Source organism: Salarias fasciatus, chromosome 13, assembly GCF_902148845.1.
Source record: "Salarias fasciatus chromosome 13, fSalaFa1.1, whole genome shotgun sequence".
NCBI classification, from domain to species: Eukaryota; Metazoa; Chordata; class Actinopteri; order Blenniiformes; family Blenniidae; genus Salarias; species Salarias fasciatus.
In genome coordinates this window covers 14,981,367-14,998,701 of record NC_043757.1, presented here as the reverse complement: position 1 = coordinate 14,998,701, position 17,335 = coordinate 14,981,367, and the positions used below count along the sequence as shown (strand labels likewise).

The window sequence follows — 17,335 nt, the reverse complement described above, 5'->3', positions numbered from 1 at the left end:
GAGGAGGGGGTCGCCAATTTCCCCCCTGTATGCCAGCCTCTGCGCGCGTGCACGGGTAAGAAAATTACGCCATCGGAAGATAATTATGTAACCGTGCGTGAACCGGAGAGCCCAGAGCGCTGATAGCGGGCTCGCGCTGTGATTGACGGACGGAGCTCAGTATAAAGGAGGCGGAGGAGGGAGGCTCAGTCACTGCTGTGGCTCCGGACGCTGGATGTAGTCGAGCCGGGTGGACTTTGCTTTTGACGCGCGGGGCTTTGCAGGAGATACCAGCCTCTCATTCATTTCACCACCGCTTCAAAACGTCAACCAAGTCGAATTTAAAACTTTTTTTATCCTATATATTTATTTTCTAAGCTCTGGATATCCTGTAAATTGATAATATATCTATAAATACTGAACCCGCCAGGTAAGTGAGGCTAGTCAAGAAAATCATTTATTTAAGTTACTTGTACTGAAACTTATATATGAACGTAAACTTCACACAAAACCGACTAGTTCACTTTCTTTTTTTCATAAATGTATTCTCTGTCTGAGAATCATATTTGTATTTTTAATTACACAAATTGGATCCAAATAGATACATCTGAATGAGAAAATGAGTCACAAAATCTGATCATACTTGTTTTTTGTTGTTTCTGAAGGAGATATGATACTCAGGAGGAGTCTCTTCTTGTTGCTCTTATCATTAAATTTCCTTCAAGCAATACCTCAAGGTAAGTGGAAAATGTTACCTTCACTGCAATTCTGAGCAAAAATAACAGATTCTTTGTAACATAGCAGTTAGTCATGAAGCTTCCACTTTTTTGAATGACTGACACTGGAGATGTAACTCTCTTTAAATGTTCAAATGCATTCCTTTTTGCTTTGTTAACCGACTGATGAACTCCTCAATTCCACTAGAGAGACTATAATTTTGCGTTTCTTACTGTGTGCTCTGCAGATGGCGAGCAGGAGGACGAGCTGTCATTTGACCTGTTTGAAATCAGTGAAATCACACGCAAGACTCTGGGGGCCAAACAGTTTCGGGGCCAAAACATAGATGCCCCCGCGTACCGCTTCATCCGTTTCGACCACCTGCCCCCAGTGAAAGCCCCCATATTGAAGCAAATCCTACGACAGATCCAGAACAATGAGGGTTTTGTGTTTGTGGCCAGCATACGACAGGACCGCGCCTCGCGGGGCACCCTGATCGGTCTGGAGGGCCCTGATGGCCGCCGGCAGTTTGAGATCGTGTCCAATGGACGTGCAAACACTCTGGACCTGGTTTACTGGGTGGACGGCTCACAGAACGTGGTTTCATTTGAAGATGTGGATCTATCCGACTCGCAGTGGAAGAACATCACGCTGCACGTTCACGGGGAAAATGCAAACCTGTTCGTGGGCTGCCACCTGATTGACAGCTTCATCCTGGATGAGCCTTTCTATGAGCACCTGCAGGCCGAGGGAAGCCGCATGTATGTCGCAAAGGGATCCATTCGGGAAAACCACTTCAGGGTAAGATGAAGTCTGTGACTTTTAAGGAACTAAACAGAGATTTCCCAGGATCTGGGAGCCATAGTTTCACAGCTTTTGTCACCTATAACCAGCTTCAAAAACAACTTTGTGGTCTTTTGCTAAGCTTATAATGTAAGCTGGGCTTAAACAGCAGTTTCCAAAAGCGGAGACAAACATATCCCCTCTTTAAAATCTGGCAGAGCGTTTCCCTCGCCTCTGTGTGGAAAAGACACTAAATTTAGCCTCTAAACTTCCCCTTGTGTGTATGAAATGAGGGTGAATATACAGTATGTGACAGGATCAAAAGTGAACTGCTGTGCAGGAGCCTGAGTGTGTTTCCACCTCATGATTGTCATGGGTATAGAAATAGACATGCCAGCTGTGAGACACACGTGATGAAAACCCCAGTAACTGAGACTGATCTTTTATCCTGAAAACAGGGCCTTCTCCAGAATGTGCGCTTCATCTTTGACACCTCGGTGGAAGACATCCTCCTGAGCAGACACTGCGAGGTCGCCAAGCAAGGTAGCGGTGGATGTTTTCACTTAATATTCCCGCCCCGATCCCAAATTTCTTCCACGTTGGATACATGAAAGCCAGTTCCACTTAATGTGATTTTTTAACAACTCCAAAAATGACTTAAGATAATTACATTCGCAAATTGATTCAAGTCTGATGCCTCACAGATGTGATTTAGAAACTTTCTCATGGAAGTTTCAAAGAAAACCCGTCTGTGTTTTGTCAAGCATGTTGAGCATCAACCATCAACGGCTCTTTTATGAGTTTGGCTCATTTCTAATGGGTCAAAAAGCTTCCAGGTTGGATATGTGGCGGCCTCTATGACCGTTTCTTCATGTTTACAGACTCAGTGGTGTCGATGCAGTGGCTCGAGGTCAAGCAATGTGCACGGTGAACAAAAGGAGATACAGATGCTTACACTTATTTCCATTGGCAGTGGACTTGGGTTAATACCCTGGGAAAGAAAATAGAATAAGAGAAATTGAATGTTGTTCTGTGAAGCAGGGAGCTTCCACTTCCAGCTACACACACACACACACACACACACACACACACACACACACACACACACACACACACACAGTAAAGTCATAAATTGGCTGGTTGGGTTGCTTTGCTCAACTGGAGCTTCCCTCACACGAGGGACTAAGAATGCTTGATCCTTAGTGGGATTCACTGAAAAGGCTGTAAATATGTACATAATCATCCTTTGCAACAAACCTAAAAGCTCACCAGCGTTTGGTTTGCCGTGCCAAAATAAATCCACATGCGGTGTGTGTGTATGATCATGTGGTAGTTGCATTTTTCTGTTGCCACAAAGCAGCTTTGAATTCTTGCAGTGATGGAGTTTATTCGTTCAACCGCTGCCCTGAAGTTTCTTGTGTGTTGACTTGTGTCGGTCAAACCTCTACAATGGCCAAACATTTGTATGTCACAAGCATAAACACACAAAGCAGCACCTGTAAAGAGAGACTGTCCATTCAAATGAATGGATTTCACATTAAAAAAGAGATAATCCTACATACTTTTTCTTATCTTTTCTGCAAAATTGAAGATGGCTGTCAGAGAGGGAGGAATGTGTGAATGCTTTCACAGATGAGCGAGAGTGCATTCACACACACGCTCCCTGTGTGAAGGCCTCCAGAGATTTGAATGAATCCAGCAGACTGAAGAGGAAAGAAAACACAGAGCTGGCTACAGTGGGACATCTCTAGTCAATGTGGATGACTCTGTTATTTAGAGTCCCCCAGTCTGCTATTAATCATCGCCAATTTGCATGGCCAGATCCAAACCGGTGGCAGATATATGCTCTTCTTCAGCTGAATGACAAGACATCCTGTGGAGCTTTGATCGGCGTCTTCTGTTAGTTTTGCAAATCACAAATTCATAAAGTTCACCTTGCAGCAATCGAAGTTAAGGAGTCATAAATTCCATTCAACAAAATCTGCACTGTCCCACTCTGAGCCTTTTTTTTTTCTTTTTTTTCCCCCGTCAGTCTGTGTCTGCACAAAGGATCACAGCTGGCAGACACGTTACTCTGAGCCAGACTTTCTGCTCCAGATTTGTTGATTGAGCAAAGAAAACTTTACGTTTCAGCCTCAGTCCACTCTTCAAGCATCCCTGCAGTTGAAGATTGCATCCCCTTTCCACAACATGCACAATATGCTTCAGTGTGAGTGATACATGCTTGGAGAAGGGAATTTTCCTGCATTAGTTACCTAGGGACGAGCCCCCCCCCCTCCATTGTCTGTGCTACAGGCATGTGAAATATGGTCAAGACTAGCGTTAGATATTCTCATCGTAAACCCTGTGTGGTTTTTCCTTCACATGAGGAACACCCACATTTTTGCCCAGAGATGCTCTTTCTGTCATCCTACAGCCAACCCTGCTGCCCTGAGAGATCAGCGCCATTTCAAACAGATGCATCATTCAAGTCAAACACTGTTGACTGGACATCTGGTTTTGAGAAGATAATAAACACTGCAATTTCCCCGCATTGCTGTGATCTTTTGGCAAGCTGAAAAAGAAAGGAAACTATTGCATTGCCCATGATTCCACCATCATATCTCTCCATTTATTTGTTTCATCAACAGTGTGTAATGTTCCATCATTTGCTTTTATTTCTGATTGACCCTGATTTCTCCTTGCTTGTATTTCCAGATGACGCCAACATTGTGAGCGAGACCACCGATATTCTGGATGTGAGTCCTTCAATCACTACGAACATAATCGGTCAGAAGACGGACGACTACGGAGCAGAAATGTGTGAACGCTCCTGTGAGGAGCTCAGCACCATGTTCCAGGAGCTCAAAGGCCTTCGAATTGTTGTCAGCAACCTCATTGATGGCTTGCAAAAAGTGGTAAGAAGCAGCTGGATTTTTATTTCTTCTGCTGTGTAAATCAACCTAATCCTGGCTCCAGTTTTGCTGCTCTTTATCGGTCAATTTCATTGATGAGCATAAAATGTGCAAACATTTTCTGTATGAGCGGAATCCGCTCAACGTTTTAGGGAGTGTTGAAGATTTTAGGAAAATAAATGATGCATTACTTGGCATGGCAGACAGAAAGTAAAGAGTTTGAATTGGGTTACTAGGTAACCTACATTGGTTTGAAAGCAAACATTAAGTAGCCGCGGGGCTGTTTATAGAGTCGCCTGCGATGGCTGAACCCGCTTGACTCCTGCGATCTGTGGCAGCTTGAGTCAGACAGATTTTATGACATGTTACATGTGGATATAGGAAGTGTTCCCCTGGCAGCGATGGGGTTCAGTCTCATGTCTGGCTTTGTTTAAATAGACCATGTGTTTCCTCGGGGAGCCTCCCAGCAATAAGAGAGTCTGGGCATGAACCTTGGTTTAGAAAAAAAAAAAAAGCAACTGGTATGAGAAGGGTCCCTGAGGCTCTTCCAGACCGAGTGGTGTCTTAGATTTTCGTGTGTGCACACTGCTGTCTGCCGTTTCCAACAGAAGGATGCACACAGACACACAAACCTTGGCTGTAATTTTTTTCGACTGACAGTTCCCAAATGTTGATGAGTCCAGAGGTCTCCAGGGCTCCAACTGGGTTAGAGGTTGTAATGTGCATAAGTCAGCACTGGACTGCTTTCTTTGAACAAAAGAGGAAGTAAAAGACACTGCAATTTGCATGAATGACAAGCAGAGCAGTCATGCAATGAGTGACTTTTTGTGCATTTGTTTTTGTTTTTTTTAATCCCCAGCATTTACCATTAAATTGAGGATCTCTTGAGTCTTTCTCTTTCTCATGAGACTTCCTTAAAGGCTGGATTGAAGGGTTTATGTCTGTTGGATGAGTTTGGAAGGATGCAACAATTTAGATTGTGTTGAATCATTGTTGGTCTTAGACAGTAATATTGGTGCATGAACTAATTTTTGACTAAAGTCTGCATTGCTTTGGCATGAGTCAACAGGACCACCGCTTTACAGGAGCACCACATGCTGTTACGCTTCCCACCTGATCATAAGTGACCTCACACAAGCGGTCATTAAAGAATCAGCTTGTCAGCATTTGAACCTCTTTTTTTCTTCCCAAACTGCTGCCAGCGCACCCTCATCGCAAACGTGTCCCAATCCTTTTTGACTGAGCTCTTTCTCTGACTGCAAGTCTGTCTGCTGCTGTATGTTCAGACGGAGGAGAACACGGTCATGAAGGAGGCCCTTGGGAGGATGAAGGACACCAAAGAGAAAAACATGTGCTGGCAGGATGGCCGCCTGTTTGATGATCAGGAAGACTGGGTTGTAGACAGCTGCACCAAATGTACCTGCCAGGTAGCACCAAGCCTTATGGAATAATGCACAGATTCACTGTGTGCGCCAGGAATTCAAACATATCTCTTATACTCACTGATTGCAGGAGTCCAAGATTGTGTGTCACCAGATCACTTGCCCTCCAGTGGCCTGTGCCAGCCCAACATTTGTTGACGGGGAGTGTTGCCCTGTGTGTATGCGTAAGTAGCTGGAACCACACCAGCACATAAACACTATTAAAAACATGCACACAATTTTACGTTTGTGTTATTTATAATAATGGCGCAATATGCCGTAATAAAACAATAGGCTGCGCATATTAAACTTTATATCGTCTTAAGGAGCAAACCACATATTTATTGGTAGAGAGTGGGAATGTCGACTGCGGGTACTTCAGATTGCGTCATGTGATTAAAGAGCTGAAGTAAAGTGTAAAAACTGCTGTCATTTTTGAGTAATTCTGCAGTTTGTTTTACAAAATATTCATAGGAGCTTGTTTTGTAAAAACAAGAGAAAAAAACTAATGGAGTCAAATGTTTGTTTTATTTCTTTTAGCTAAAGACAGCGAGGATGGGTGGTCTCCCTGGTCAGAGTGGACGGAGTGCACAGTCACCTGTGGTGCAGGAACTCAACAGAGGGGTCGGTCATGCGATGCAACCAGCAACCCTTGCACCGGACCGTCCATCCAAACCCGCAAGTGCAGTCTGGGCAAATGTGACAGCCGCGGTGAGAATACTTTTTAAGTTTATATTCTGTGACTTTTTTTTTTTTTATTTAGATATATGCCATCCAGTAGTTAGCTGAGTTAAAGTGCCGTGATATACTCTTGCTCCAAGTATCCACTCTCCGCTGAAAGTAACATAAAACAAACACCCATTTGACATGTGGGAGGGTGCAGCATGATGGAACTGTGGAAAATCTCAGCTCCGACACAGATGAGATCCTCCAAAAAACTAAAGACTGAGTTCACGCCTCCATAAATCTGGATATGTCTGAGTGTGGCTGAATCACAGGGCAGAGCAGAATCACACAGCGCAGGGTGTTGCCCGGTCGAAGTAAAGTCCAAATAAATTGCTAGCTGAGAGGGTGTTCCACAGAGCAGCGACTCGCCACTGCTTTTAATGAAATACAGAAAATACTGTGACTTTGATGAAATCAATGCCCTACATATGGGTTTACTTTATTTTGCAAGATTTGTCCTGGTGAAGCTGATGAGATGGCTACTTGATAAGATAAAGTAAAGGCATCAAACATGCAGCCTGCAGGTCAAAACCAGCTGATCCAATCTGGTCTGCTGGATGACCTTATTGTGTAAGTAGAAAAAAAAGAAAAAAAAACAGATTTATTGAAGATCTGTTGAAGATCCTCCAAAAAAGTTGACGTAACACAAGTCTAAAATGATGATCACAGTACTGTCTGTAGTTATGTAGCAGTGAAATCTGCTTTCTTTCGCAAGTGAAATTAAGCCATAATGCAGGAGGGAGTTTTGGGAGAAAATATGCTGAAAGTTGCAGATATAATGCAGCCAATAAAGGCTTTAGCCAACTTTATGATGGTTAGAGGAACATTTCAAAGAGTACATTCCGTTTGAAAATTTTCAAAACTTACTCAAACATCTCCCCAATGAATGTAAGAGAAAGTTTAAAAGTTGTAGAAATTTAAAAGGTTGTGCTTTTTCACAGTTGTTGTCCATTTTGGATTAAAGTGGACTCTGTTTGGCCTCTGAACTCGAATCAGTGTGACACCCATGAAGTGAAGTATTGGCAGCTGTCATAGCTTGCAGTTAACATTACACCACATCTGTGTGTGAAGCTGAATCCAAATAACTGCTCAAATATTTAACCCACAGTGGCATAAATACTGGCGCAAGCATGACAGAAAGTGAGCTCCTGCTGCCAGCGCCACATCATGTTTACTCCAAGATCTTGTGGCCTTTTTTTTAATTTAACATTGCAAATTATACGTCTGTATGTTGTTGGCTGAATGCAGATCTGCAGGATGACAGGGGACGTGTGTGTTTCGGGGATTTCTGTTTGATACGTTTACTGTTTGATGCCCAGTTCGCCAGGACGGAGGGTGGAGTCTGTGGTCACCGTGGTCGTCCTGTTCAGTGACCTGTGGGGAGGGACAGATCACCAGGATACGACACTGCAACGCTCCCGTGCCACAGCTCGGCGGCAAAGACTGCGAGGGAAGCGGGAGAGAGACGCAGGGCTGCTCCGCCCAGCCGTGTCCCAGTGAGTACATCAGAATTTCCATCATGGAGGCCAGCGTCTAATTCCAGGAGCCAGGTTCACGCGTGCTTCACAACAACCCTGAGGCAACATTCCCCATGAGCTTTGAACTGGCCTCCTGTCAGTCTTTTCAGGAAATGTTGACCCACATCAGCTCAGTGTGTTTTCTCAACTGGTTTTAACTTCAAAGCTTGTGAGGTTAAAGTTCAGATTTTTTCCATTAAATGTTTGCTTAGAAATATAAAGTAAAAGCCTCTGAGAGATCAATAGAGTGATAAAGCAGTCCTGCTAATGTGTATCTCTGGATCTTCTCAGTCGACGGCGGTTGGGGACCGTGGTCTCCCTGGGCAACCTGCTCAGCGACGTGCGGAGGAGGAATCAAAACACGCTCGCGTGAGTGTAACAGCCCCCAGCCTCAGTACGGAGGGAAGAAGTGTATCGGGGAATCCAACGACAGTGACAGCTGTAACAAGAAACAATGTCCCATTGGTGAGCACCACTGTACTTTATGTTTTTAGTAATGAAAGTTGCAAGTTGTGTAAAATTACTTTATTTCAGATGATGAATCACCCTGCTCCACTTGAATAACTCGACAAAAAAACCATGAGGATTTTCTACTGGTTTTTGAATTGTTGGGGGAATTATTGTCATAATTGAGGGAGGGAGGTGGTGGGAGAGGATCCAACGAGCCAGGCACTTCTGGAATAGAGAATAAAGTTAATTTTATTGTCCATCAGAATAAACCAACAATTCAAGCAAGTCTAACAATCCACAAAAAGCAGAGTTCTCCACAGACTCAGGCAACAAATCCAGAAACCTGGAGCTGCTGCAGCAGGAACAGGAGCAAAGCAGAAACACAAAACACAAGATATAGATGAACTGGACATGCAACACATGGCAGAAACAAGATGAACCAACAACCAGAACACAGACAGAGAGCCCCTTATACACCCAGAGCACCAGGTGACTGCAATCACACAGTCAGGCACAGGTGAACAACATCAGTAATCAAGCATGAGGAGGGGAACCACAGCCTGAAACAAGAGACAAAGCTAGAAAGTATTCTACTAGATTATCAAATGTTTCTGATATGTATATTTTGTCTTAGCTGGCAGTCTCACAATTTTATATCTGTTTATACCTGTAAGTGAGAACGCTACAACCAAAATCATGTTACACTAAAAGCAAGGTAACGATAACAGCGATTGTTGTCACTGCTATGATTTCAACTTGTAATTTGACTTTGTGTGTTGGCAAGTTTTTTTTCCCTCTCTCTTTTTCAGAGTTCAAGGTGATTCAAAAAAGCATGGTTATAAACACATCCAAGCTGGACATGCTGTGTTTGGCATGATGATGGAATTTAGCAGCTTTTGTGAATTTCTAGTTGCCAGATTGGCTTTTAAAAACATATAAAACTTCAGAAGTTTTATTAGCGTCTGTTATGTAATAGGATAACATATTTATTGAGCCTGTTTTGAACACAAACTTTACCACAGGCCAAAGAAACAACGACAAGCATTCTTTGAAGTTTCAAAAACACATGTGTGCTTGCTTGTTTTTGACAAGTAATTCCTTTGAGTTTAATAATTATTTTATAGTTTATATTAAAAAAGCTGTGTGACTCACAAAAAGGATTGTGGATGATATGAAATAAAAGAAATATTCCTGTTTTGGTTCTCCTTAAGGAAAAAGAGCAACTATTAAACATAATAAATATTAGTGTTAAGTGTGCTGGCCAATAATCCTAAAGCATCAAGGTACAAAATCAACTCCACACTTGACTAATTTAGTCGCCAATATTTTATTGTTTACATCAGTTTTCCTGGTTTGTCTTCATTCTCGTTTCTGAATCCTACACAGATGGCTGTCTGTCGAACCCTTGCTTCGGTGGAGTGGACTGCAGCAGTTCAGCTGATGGATCCTGGGAGTGCGGCCCCTGCCCCGCCGGCTTTCGTGGAAATGGCACCCACTGTGCCGACGTTAATGAGGTGAAACTCACACAACATGCTGACGTCTCGCTCATGCGGCCGTCCCTCTGCATTCTTGCTGAAGACCGTGTTTACCTCTTCTAGTGCGACATTGTGTCTGACGTTTGCTACAAAGTGAGTGGAGCGCAGCGCTGCGTCAACACCGACCCCGGTTTCCACTGCCTGCCCTGTCCAAAGCGCTACAAGGGCAACCAGCCTTTCGGGATGGGCGTGGAGGCCGCCAAGAAGAACAAACAAGTGAGCTCACTTTTAATCACTGCCTCTTGTTGGATGTCTTTCACACAGCTCAAACCTTGAAGAAGTGAGGAAGATAACATGTAGTCGAGGATAAAATAGGAACTTTTTCTCTGGATTGATTTGGAAGAGCAACTGTGTGGATTTTTTTTGTCAGATCCAAATTTGAGAATGAGTGAAGGAGCGGCCATGGTGGTTGGTAATCTTAAAAGTTTACAGTGGGATTGTATTGGAGGGAAAGCCCTTCTACACCATACTCACCTTGACCGAGTTTGAGCCAACAAAAAGAAGAAAAGGAAAATACCTCCTTTACACCCGTTACAACTGCTAATTTTCAGTCCCGTCAGAGGAAACATTACATTAGCTTCTTCACATTAGCGACTCAACATGAGCTACTTTACTGGCTGAGCTGTTTTCCTCTCATAAGCGAAACGCTTTAAACTTGCCGTGCCACTTCAGCTGTTCCTTGCACAATGTCCCTAGTGGAGCGCTTTGTTTCTCTTTAGCCATCTGCAGCTGCCTGCCTTTTATTTGATGCCCCGATTTCACTGATTGAGTTGGGAAAAGGGGAATTGTCTCATTGCTGCCATTAATAAGCCCCATCTTGCAGTTTTTGATCAAAGGCCTCTTCTTGCTGTCACACTGGGCCTCATGAGCTCACAGAGTGGCATTCAAGCTGCAGTTTGGTTCATCCACTTGTAATGAGTGGCAGCTGCGAATACCTTCCGCTGCACCAAAGGGGCACCAGCAAGTCACTCTGGGATATAAGATGCATTAAGTTGGATCTCTTGAAATCAACTGTGTGCAGGAGTGCCCCAAGCTGTATCTCTGTCTGTCATCCTTCAGCTAACTGTATCAAATAACTTCGAATGGGGGCCTCCTAAATAAAGAAATGCTGCAGTCACTTAATTCTGAAGCTAGCAATTTTCTTAAAACAGCCCCGCATTACTCTTCTTCTCCTCAGGTGTGTGAGCCAGAAAACCCGTGCAAGGACAAGACTCACAACTGTCACAAATATGCTGAATGCATCTACATTAGTCACTTCAGCGATCCGATGTACAAGTGTGAGTGTAGGACCGGTTATGCAGGGGATGGCTTCATCTGCGGCGAAGACTCGGACTTGGACGGTTGGCCCAATCACAACCTCGTGTGCGGTGCCAATGCCACTTACCACTGCAAGAAGGTATTTCCTTGAACTATGTCACATTTGATACAGATTTTTGAGCAGTGACTCTAAACCAAGCTGTAAAATGTCCCGTCACTATTTCAGGATAACTGCCCGAACCTTCCCAACTCTGGACAAGAAGACTTTGACAAAGATGGCCAAGGAGACGCTTGTGACAAGGATGATGATAACGACAACATTCTGGATGAACGGGTATCAGATTGTTTTTCCTTTTGTAAAAACTATATCCGTCATAAATTTAAATTCATCTTAAGTTCATGCTTTACAGTGAAAAAAAAACTCAAATCTAAGTGCTGTTGTCAAGGAAAAGTCTTAAAGAGTTCCTGAACATGACATCTAACCCCGCTCCACAGGACAACTGCCCCCTTCTTTACAACCCTCGCCAGTTTGACTTCGACAAGGATGAGGTTGGTGACCGCTGTGACAACTGCCCGTATGAACACAACCCTGCGCAAATAGACACTGACAACAATGGAGAAGGGGATGAATGCGCCATTGACATTGACGGAGATGGTAAAATATCTGATTTTTAATCAGTACTTCCATGGCAGCTTATCTTTAATTGTTTTACTCACAAGAAAAATAACATTATGTTTTTTTCCCCTTTTCTCAGAAATTCTCAATGAAAACGACAATTGCCCGTACGTGTATAACACTGACCAGAAAGACACCGACATGGACGGAGTTGGTGACCAGTGTGACAACTGCCCAATGCTGCACAACCCCGATCAGGTATCCACTGCTTCACAGTGACGATCAGGACAGTGCAGCCAGTCGACAAAGTTTTAATACTGTGTTTCATTTTTCCATCTCCAGGCTGACGTAGACAATGACCTGGTCGGAGATCAGTGCGACAACAACCAGGACATTGATGAAGATGGTCATCAAAACAATCTGGACAACTGCCCCTATGTGGCTAACGCCAACCAAGCCGACCACGACAAGGACGGCAAAGGAGACGCATGTGACTACGATGATGATAATGACGGCGTGCCTGACGACAGGGACAACTGCAGACTCACGCCCAACCCAGACCAGCTGGACGCCGATGGTGAGGATTTGGGTTGGTTGTTGGGTGTCCATCAAGTTTTGATGTTTCGCTTGAACAGGTTGCACTAAACACTCTTTTCAGAGCTAATAATACAGCTGAACAGGCCAGCTAGCGGTTTGTCAGTTACTAGTGGGAGCTTAATTTGTGAGAGGCTACTTAAACTCTCGAGAGTTAACTTGTGATGTGGCGAAATAATGAAACTCAGCTGTGTGCTACCTGCACGTGGCATTAGGTTAAATAGATTCCAGCCTGACATATCGACACCGCAGCCGTACACTGATCATGTATGGGTTGTTTTATAGCTTGTAAAATAGCCCTGTATTTTCTGCCTACTTGTCTAAATAGGCTCCGTCTCTCCCACAGACCTCGTGCACCCGCTCTTTGTGCTCATTACTCAGTGGTGCTGAAATTAAGCCTCAGTATGGCTTTTCCCAGATGCCTTTCAGTCAGCAATTAGTTTCACTGGACCAGGTGTGAAATGCGGTGACTGTGGAAAGAGTCGGCGAATCCGCTGGCACAGTTGATGTCATTCTGCATGACTTCAGGAGGGCACACGCCAGGCTGCGGAGGTTTTATTTCTTTTAGGCTTTTGCCTGTGATTAATCCTTAGTGCCCAATTTGGCGCGGGTTACCTGGAGTTTGTACAGCTGTCGCTAACTGGAAACAGACGGCGACGGACAAAGGCTTGGTGCTTTCACACTCTTCACTGCCTGTCAGATAGTGTTTATTTGATAGGGTCGTTTGAGCCCCTGGTGAAAAAACAAAGGCGATGACAGAAGGCAGCTCGCTGCTTCCACGCAGTGTCCCTCATTATCCACTGGCGTCCTTTCCACCATGAGTTCCTGGCCTGGAGTTTGCCTCTAATAGTCTTCAGCCTTCAGATAGTTGCAAGTATCAGTGAAAGTTGTCTCAGCATGAAAAGATGACTGATTTGGTTTCGAGGACTTGGCAAATGTATTAAAGGCAGTTTCTTGGGAGGAATTTCAATTTTTTCCATTCCTTTATAATGTTACCTTGGAAAAGCTCCTCAACAATCACTGCAGTGGGAATATTTTAATAGTCACATTAAGCTGCCATGATTTTTTTTTTTTTTTTGTCTAGAAGGAAAAAGTTGGGAAATTGTAATTTGTCATAAATTCCTCCTTTAAATCAGGTCAAACCTGTTTTGTTTGGGGTTTTTTTCTGATTTATTCTTTCTTTTGAACAGGTGATGGAAGAGGAGATGCCTGCAAAGATGACTTTGATAACGACAGTATCCCAGATATCCTGGACGTGTGTCCGGAGAACAGCGCCATCAGTGAAACGGACTTCAGGAAGTTCCAGATGGTCCACCTGGATCCTAAGGGAACCACTCAGATCGATCCGAACTGGGTGGTCAGACACCAGGGCAAAGAGCTGGTTCAGACTGCCAACTCTGACCCAGGCATCGCAGTAGGTGAGCAGCTCACTTAATCAGCCGTTTCATGTTTGTGAGTCTTTTGTAAAATATGAAAGACTCCCTTTGACGGTGCAGAGAAATATACATTTTCATCGCATTTCTTCCTCCCCCATCGCAGGTTTTGATGAGTTCAATTCAGTGGACTTCAGTGGAACGATGTACGTGAACACGGACAGGGATGACGACTATGCGGGCTTTGTGTTCGGCTACCAGTCGAGTGGGCGCTTCTATGTCGTGATGTGGAAGCAGATCACACAGACTTACTGGGAGGACAAGCCCTCCAAGGCCTTTGGCATCTCCGGTGTTTCGCTCAAAGTTGTCAACTCGACCACAGGCACCGGGGAAAACCTCAGGAATGCTTTGTGGCACACAGGCAACACTCCAGGACAGGTGGGCTGCAGTCTATATGACGTGCGTTCACTTTTAAAGGCTACGGCAGCTTTGAAATGAGTTGTCTTGAACTCTTTCACACAGGTGCGGACTCTGTGGCACGACCCCAAAAACATTGGCTGGAAGGATTACACAGCTTACAGGTGGCATCTCATCCACAGACCAAAGACTGGTTTTATAAGGTAAATAGCAACGTTAACCACAGAGCACCAGGCGTTGTTGCTGTCTCCGCGGTAGGTACCACTGATTGCAGGCCTTCCAAAGACTTACTTTAGGTATTTTTGCCATTTTATGAACTTTCTTTTCTTGACTTTATTTACTGCTTCTGTTTGGCACCGTGGCTTAAAAAGTGTTATATAAATGGCAGGAAAGACGTATTATAACCTCAATAAAAGTCCCACATCGACAAGAAGGGAATGGTTTATGTAGAGCAGTGGGTGTTTCAGGCAAAGACACACAATTCTGTTTTCTTTGAAGTGGTAAAAATATAATGCCATTCAGGAGACCATGGTATATAAAGTTGTAATTCATCCACCGGAAGCTATTTCTGTCTTTTAATAAACAGTAAATATTACAAAAATTGAAAAAGTATGTGGTTGTTGTATTTTTTTTCCAGGGTTGTGGTATACGAAGGTAAACAGATCATGGCCGACTCGGGACCAATTTACGACAAGACGTTCGCCGGAGGAAGATTAGGCCTGTTCGTCTTCTCACAAGAGCTGGTCTTCTTCTCCGACCTGAAATACGAATGCAGAGGTTAGTACATACGCTATTAATCTGTAACCACGCAAGTTTATTTTTTGGTTATCTCAAAATAAACTAAATAATTACTCAACTCAAGTCACCAATACCAGCAATGTTTCCAAATTAGAAAAGATTCACACTCGTATTTCGCATCAGAGAATAAACAAACTCTGCAAACATGAAATATGTATTGGATCTTAACTGTTCCACAGGGTTGGTAATACACATTATGTACACAGACATTTGAGCCTGACAAGCTTCCCCTCATTGATCGGTGTGGGTAAAGTTTTAAAACCTTGATCATTTCTCTCAAACCTCAGATGGGCTGGACGTGCCAGCAATGTTACCAAGGTAATGGTGAGCACGGTTGGATGTGGCGTGTTGTTGGCTGAGGAGACGCAAAGATGTCGTCTTGCTGTGTTTCCGCTTGTCAGCTTGCTCTTGATTACAATGCCTCACAGGCATTGTGAAAGGCCTTGCGAGCCGGACCAAGGCCCTGAGACCTGCTGCTAGGAGCTTAAACAGTGGAACACCAGCCTGCGCAGCCATGTTGCTGAGGACACGCTTATAAAGTGACGCACTCGTTGCTGCTGCACCCCGACTGTGAATCTCACTGACTAGACCGTAAATGCGGTGCTGATTGGAGCTATTTTCTCCTTCTTTTCTTTTTGCAGATCTCTGAACTGACGAGAAAAAAAAAATGAAGAACGTCTCCAAGCAAATGCCACGTCACCACTGAACCCATTTCAGTGTAAATGACACTTTACATTCTTCCATATTTTTCCTGGATCCTTCCACTGAAGGAGAGACATGGCAGATTTCTGTGCTCTTGCTCACTTGAGTGCTTTTTCTGGTCTGAGAAAGAGAAACCGATGGGAGTAAACACAATTTTAAAAAGCCTTAGCAGAATATCTAAGTATAACCAGTCTACATTGTACAACCACTTACATGCTGTATGTGACTTCCTGCAGTTTCTTACGTGCTACATGTGACTCAGTTGTTTTGTCTTTAATCTCCAGTTTTTTTCAGAAAAAAAGAAAAACTGATCATAGACAAAGAAAAACTGTAACCAAAGAGTAAGCATTTAGCTGTCCATTAATATTGTCATTCTGAATGTTTTGGGGGTTTTTTTTCCAGCAGAGCTCAAATGATCCATTGTAATAGTGCCAAAGATGTTTATACTAAGTCTGTACTATAATTTTCTTTTGTAAATTATTTATGCTTTGCTTGTTTTGTTTGTTAGCATTTTTTTGCTAGTTTGTAAATAATTATTTATTTGTTTACACTGACAAAGCATATATTTGAATATCACGAGCATCAAGATAACACACTATAGTAGACTGTCAGTGTTGTCGTGCACTTCCTTTACTTGTTAGTTTTTTACAAATCTTTCAAATAAAACTATAGCAACCAGATAAACACCAGCTGCTTCTGAATAATCATGTACATAAATACAGCAGATTTTTATGTTGCTGTCGGAGGAAGTTAGATCTGACAGTTCTGTTTATTCCCACACAATAGTCTCACTGGATCTTGAGATGCCTTATTTCAACAGAAATCAACAGAAAGTGCACAGATCAAGGTAAGAGTCCGTTTTAAAGGATTTGAAATGGATTCGTTCATTCTTTAAGTGCCTGATTCAGTGAATCCAAGCATCAACTGACTCGTCAGGATGGACTCATGAAAACCAAATGCAGACGCATCACGTTACTATGATTACTTTTTTCATTCATATGTTAGTTATCAGTGTCACTGACGGATGTTTATAGTGTTGATTGAAACGTGAAGGCATCTTTAAACAAAGTGTGACCGTGTTGACTGTACAGTTTGTATTGAGGACAAGATAGTGCGCAACTCTGTTTTTATTAGTCTGTGTTGCATTAATGTTGTTCCATGTTTGGTTTCCACCCTGTTCATTTTGTTGAGAGTTTTGCAATGCACAAAATGTAAATTTTTCTTTTGTATACTTGTGTTGTTAGATATACATTTTCTACAAACTTCTTTGTAAGATTGTTGTTTCAGAATAAAACTCTTGTACACCCCTTAGTCGATTATGTACGAGTGATGACATGCGACTCCACATACAATTTCAAGAATATAAAATCCCAGCTAAAAGTGTATATAAACTGCTACTCTTTACTTGTATGTTTTCTATTTTCCATTCTTGTATTGAATTCTCTGCAGCTTTTAGCTCCAGGCTGCTGATAGAAAGTACTGTGTAGGGTCACAAAAATACAGTTCAGTGTTTCCAAACTGTGTCGTGTTGTTTCAGTAAAGCCAAATCAAACAGT

The 17,335-nt window shown here is 43.2% G+C and overlaps 1 protein-coding gene across 2 annotated transcripts; it reads left to right on the top strand.

Annotated features, from left to right (window-relative positions):
- The first annotated feature begins 206 nt into the window (after window positions 1–206).
- On the top strand, window positions 207–17,335 carry thbs2a (thrombospondin 2a). Of its 2 annotated transcripts, XM_030106990.1 has the most exons (23): window positions 207–409; window positions 645–716; window positions 944–1,497; window positions 1,938–2,022; window positions 4,177–4,376; window positions 5,660–5,800; window positions 5,886–5,979; window positions 6,335–6,505; window positions 7,840–8,016; window positions 8,329–8,502; window positions 9,874–10,001; window positions 10,086–10,238; window positions 11,200–11,418; window positions 11,506–11,613; window positions 11,775–11,934; window positions 12,035–12,153; window positions 12,238–12,472; window positions 13,680–13,907; window positions 14,029–14,300; window positions 14,385–14,482; window positions 14,917–15,056; window positions 15,365–15,395; window positions 15,719–17,335. In XM_030106990.1, the coding sequence occupies exons 2-23, from the start codon at window positions 650–652 to the stop codon at window positions 15,729–15,731; spliced, it is 3,567 nt and encodes a 1,188-aa protein (XP_029962850.1). In that variant the 5' UTR covers window positions 207–409; window positions 645–649; the 3' UTR covers window positions 15,732–17,335. The 2 variants fall into 2 exon arrangements, with proteins under 2 accessions (XP_029962850.1, XP_029962851.1); XM_030106991.1 differs by lacking the exon at window positions 15,365–15,395.

Excerpts from the sequence above, each read along its gene's own strand:
- thbs2a (XM_030106990.1), top strand. The coding sequence starts at position 650 with ATGATACTCAGGAGGAGTCTCTTCTTGTTGCTCTTATCATTAAATTTC. Across the intron at positions 10,002-10,085 it reads ACTGTGCCGACGTTAATGAG|TGCGACATTGTGTCTGACGT; the intron begins GTGAAACTCACA and ends TACCTCTTCTAG. Across the intron at positions 12,154-12,237 it reads TGCTGCACAACCCCGATCAG|GCTGACGTAGACAATGACCT; the intron begins GTATCCACTGCT and ends TTCCATCTCCAG.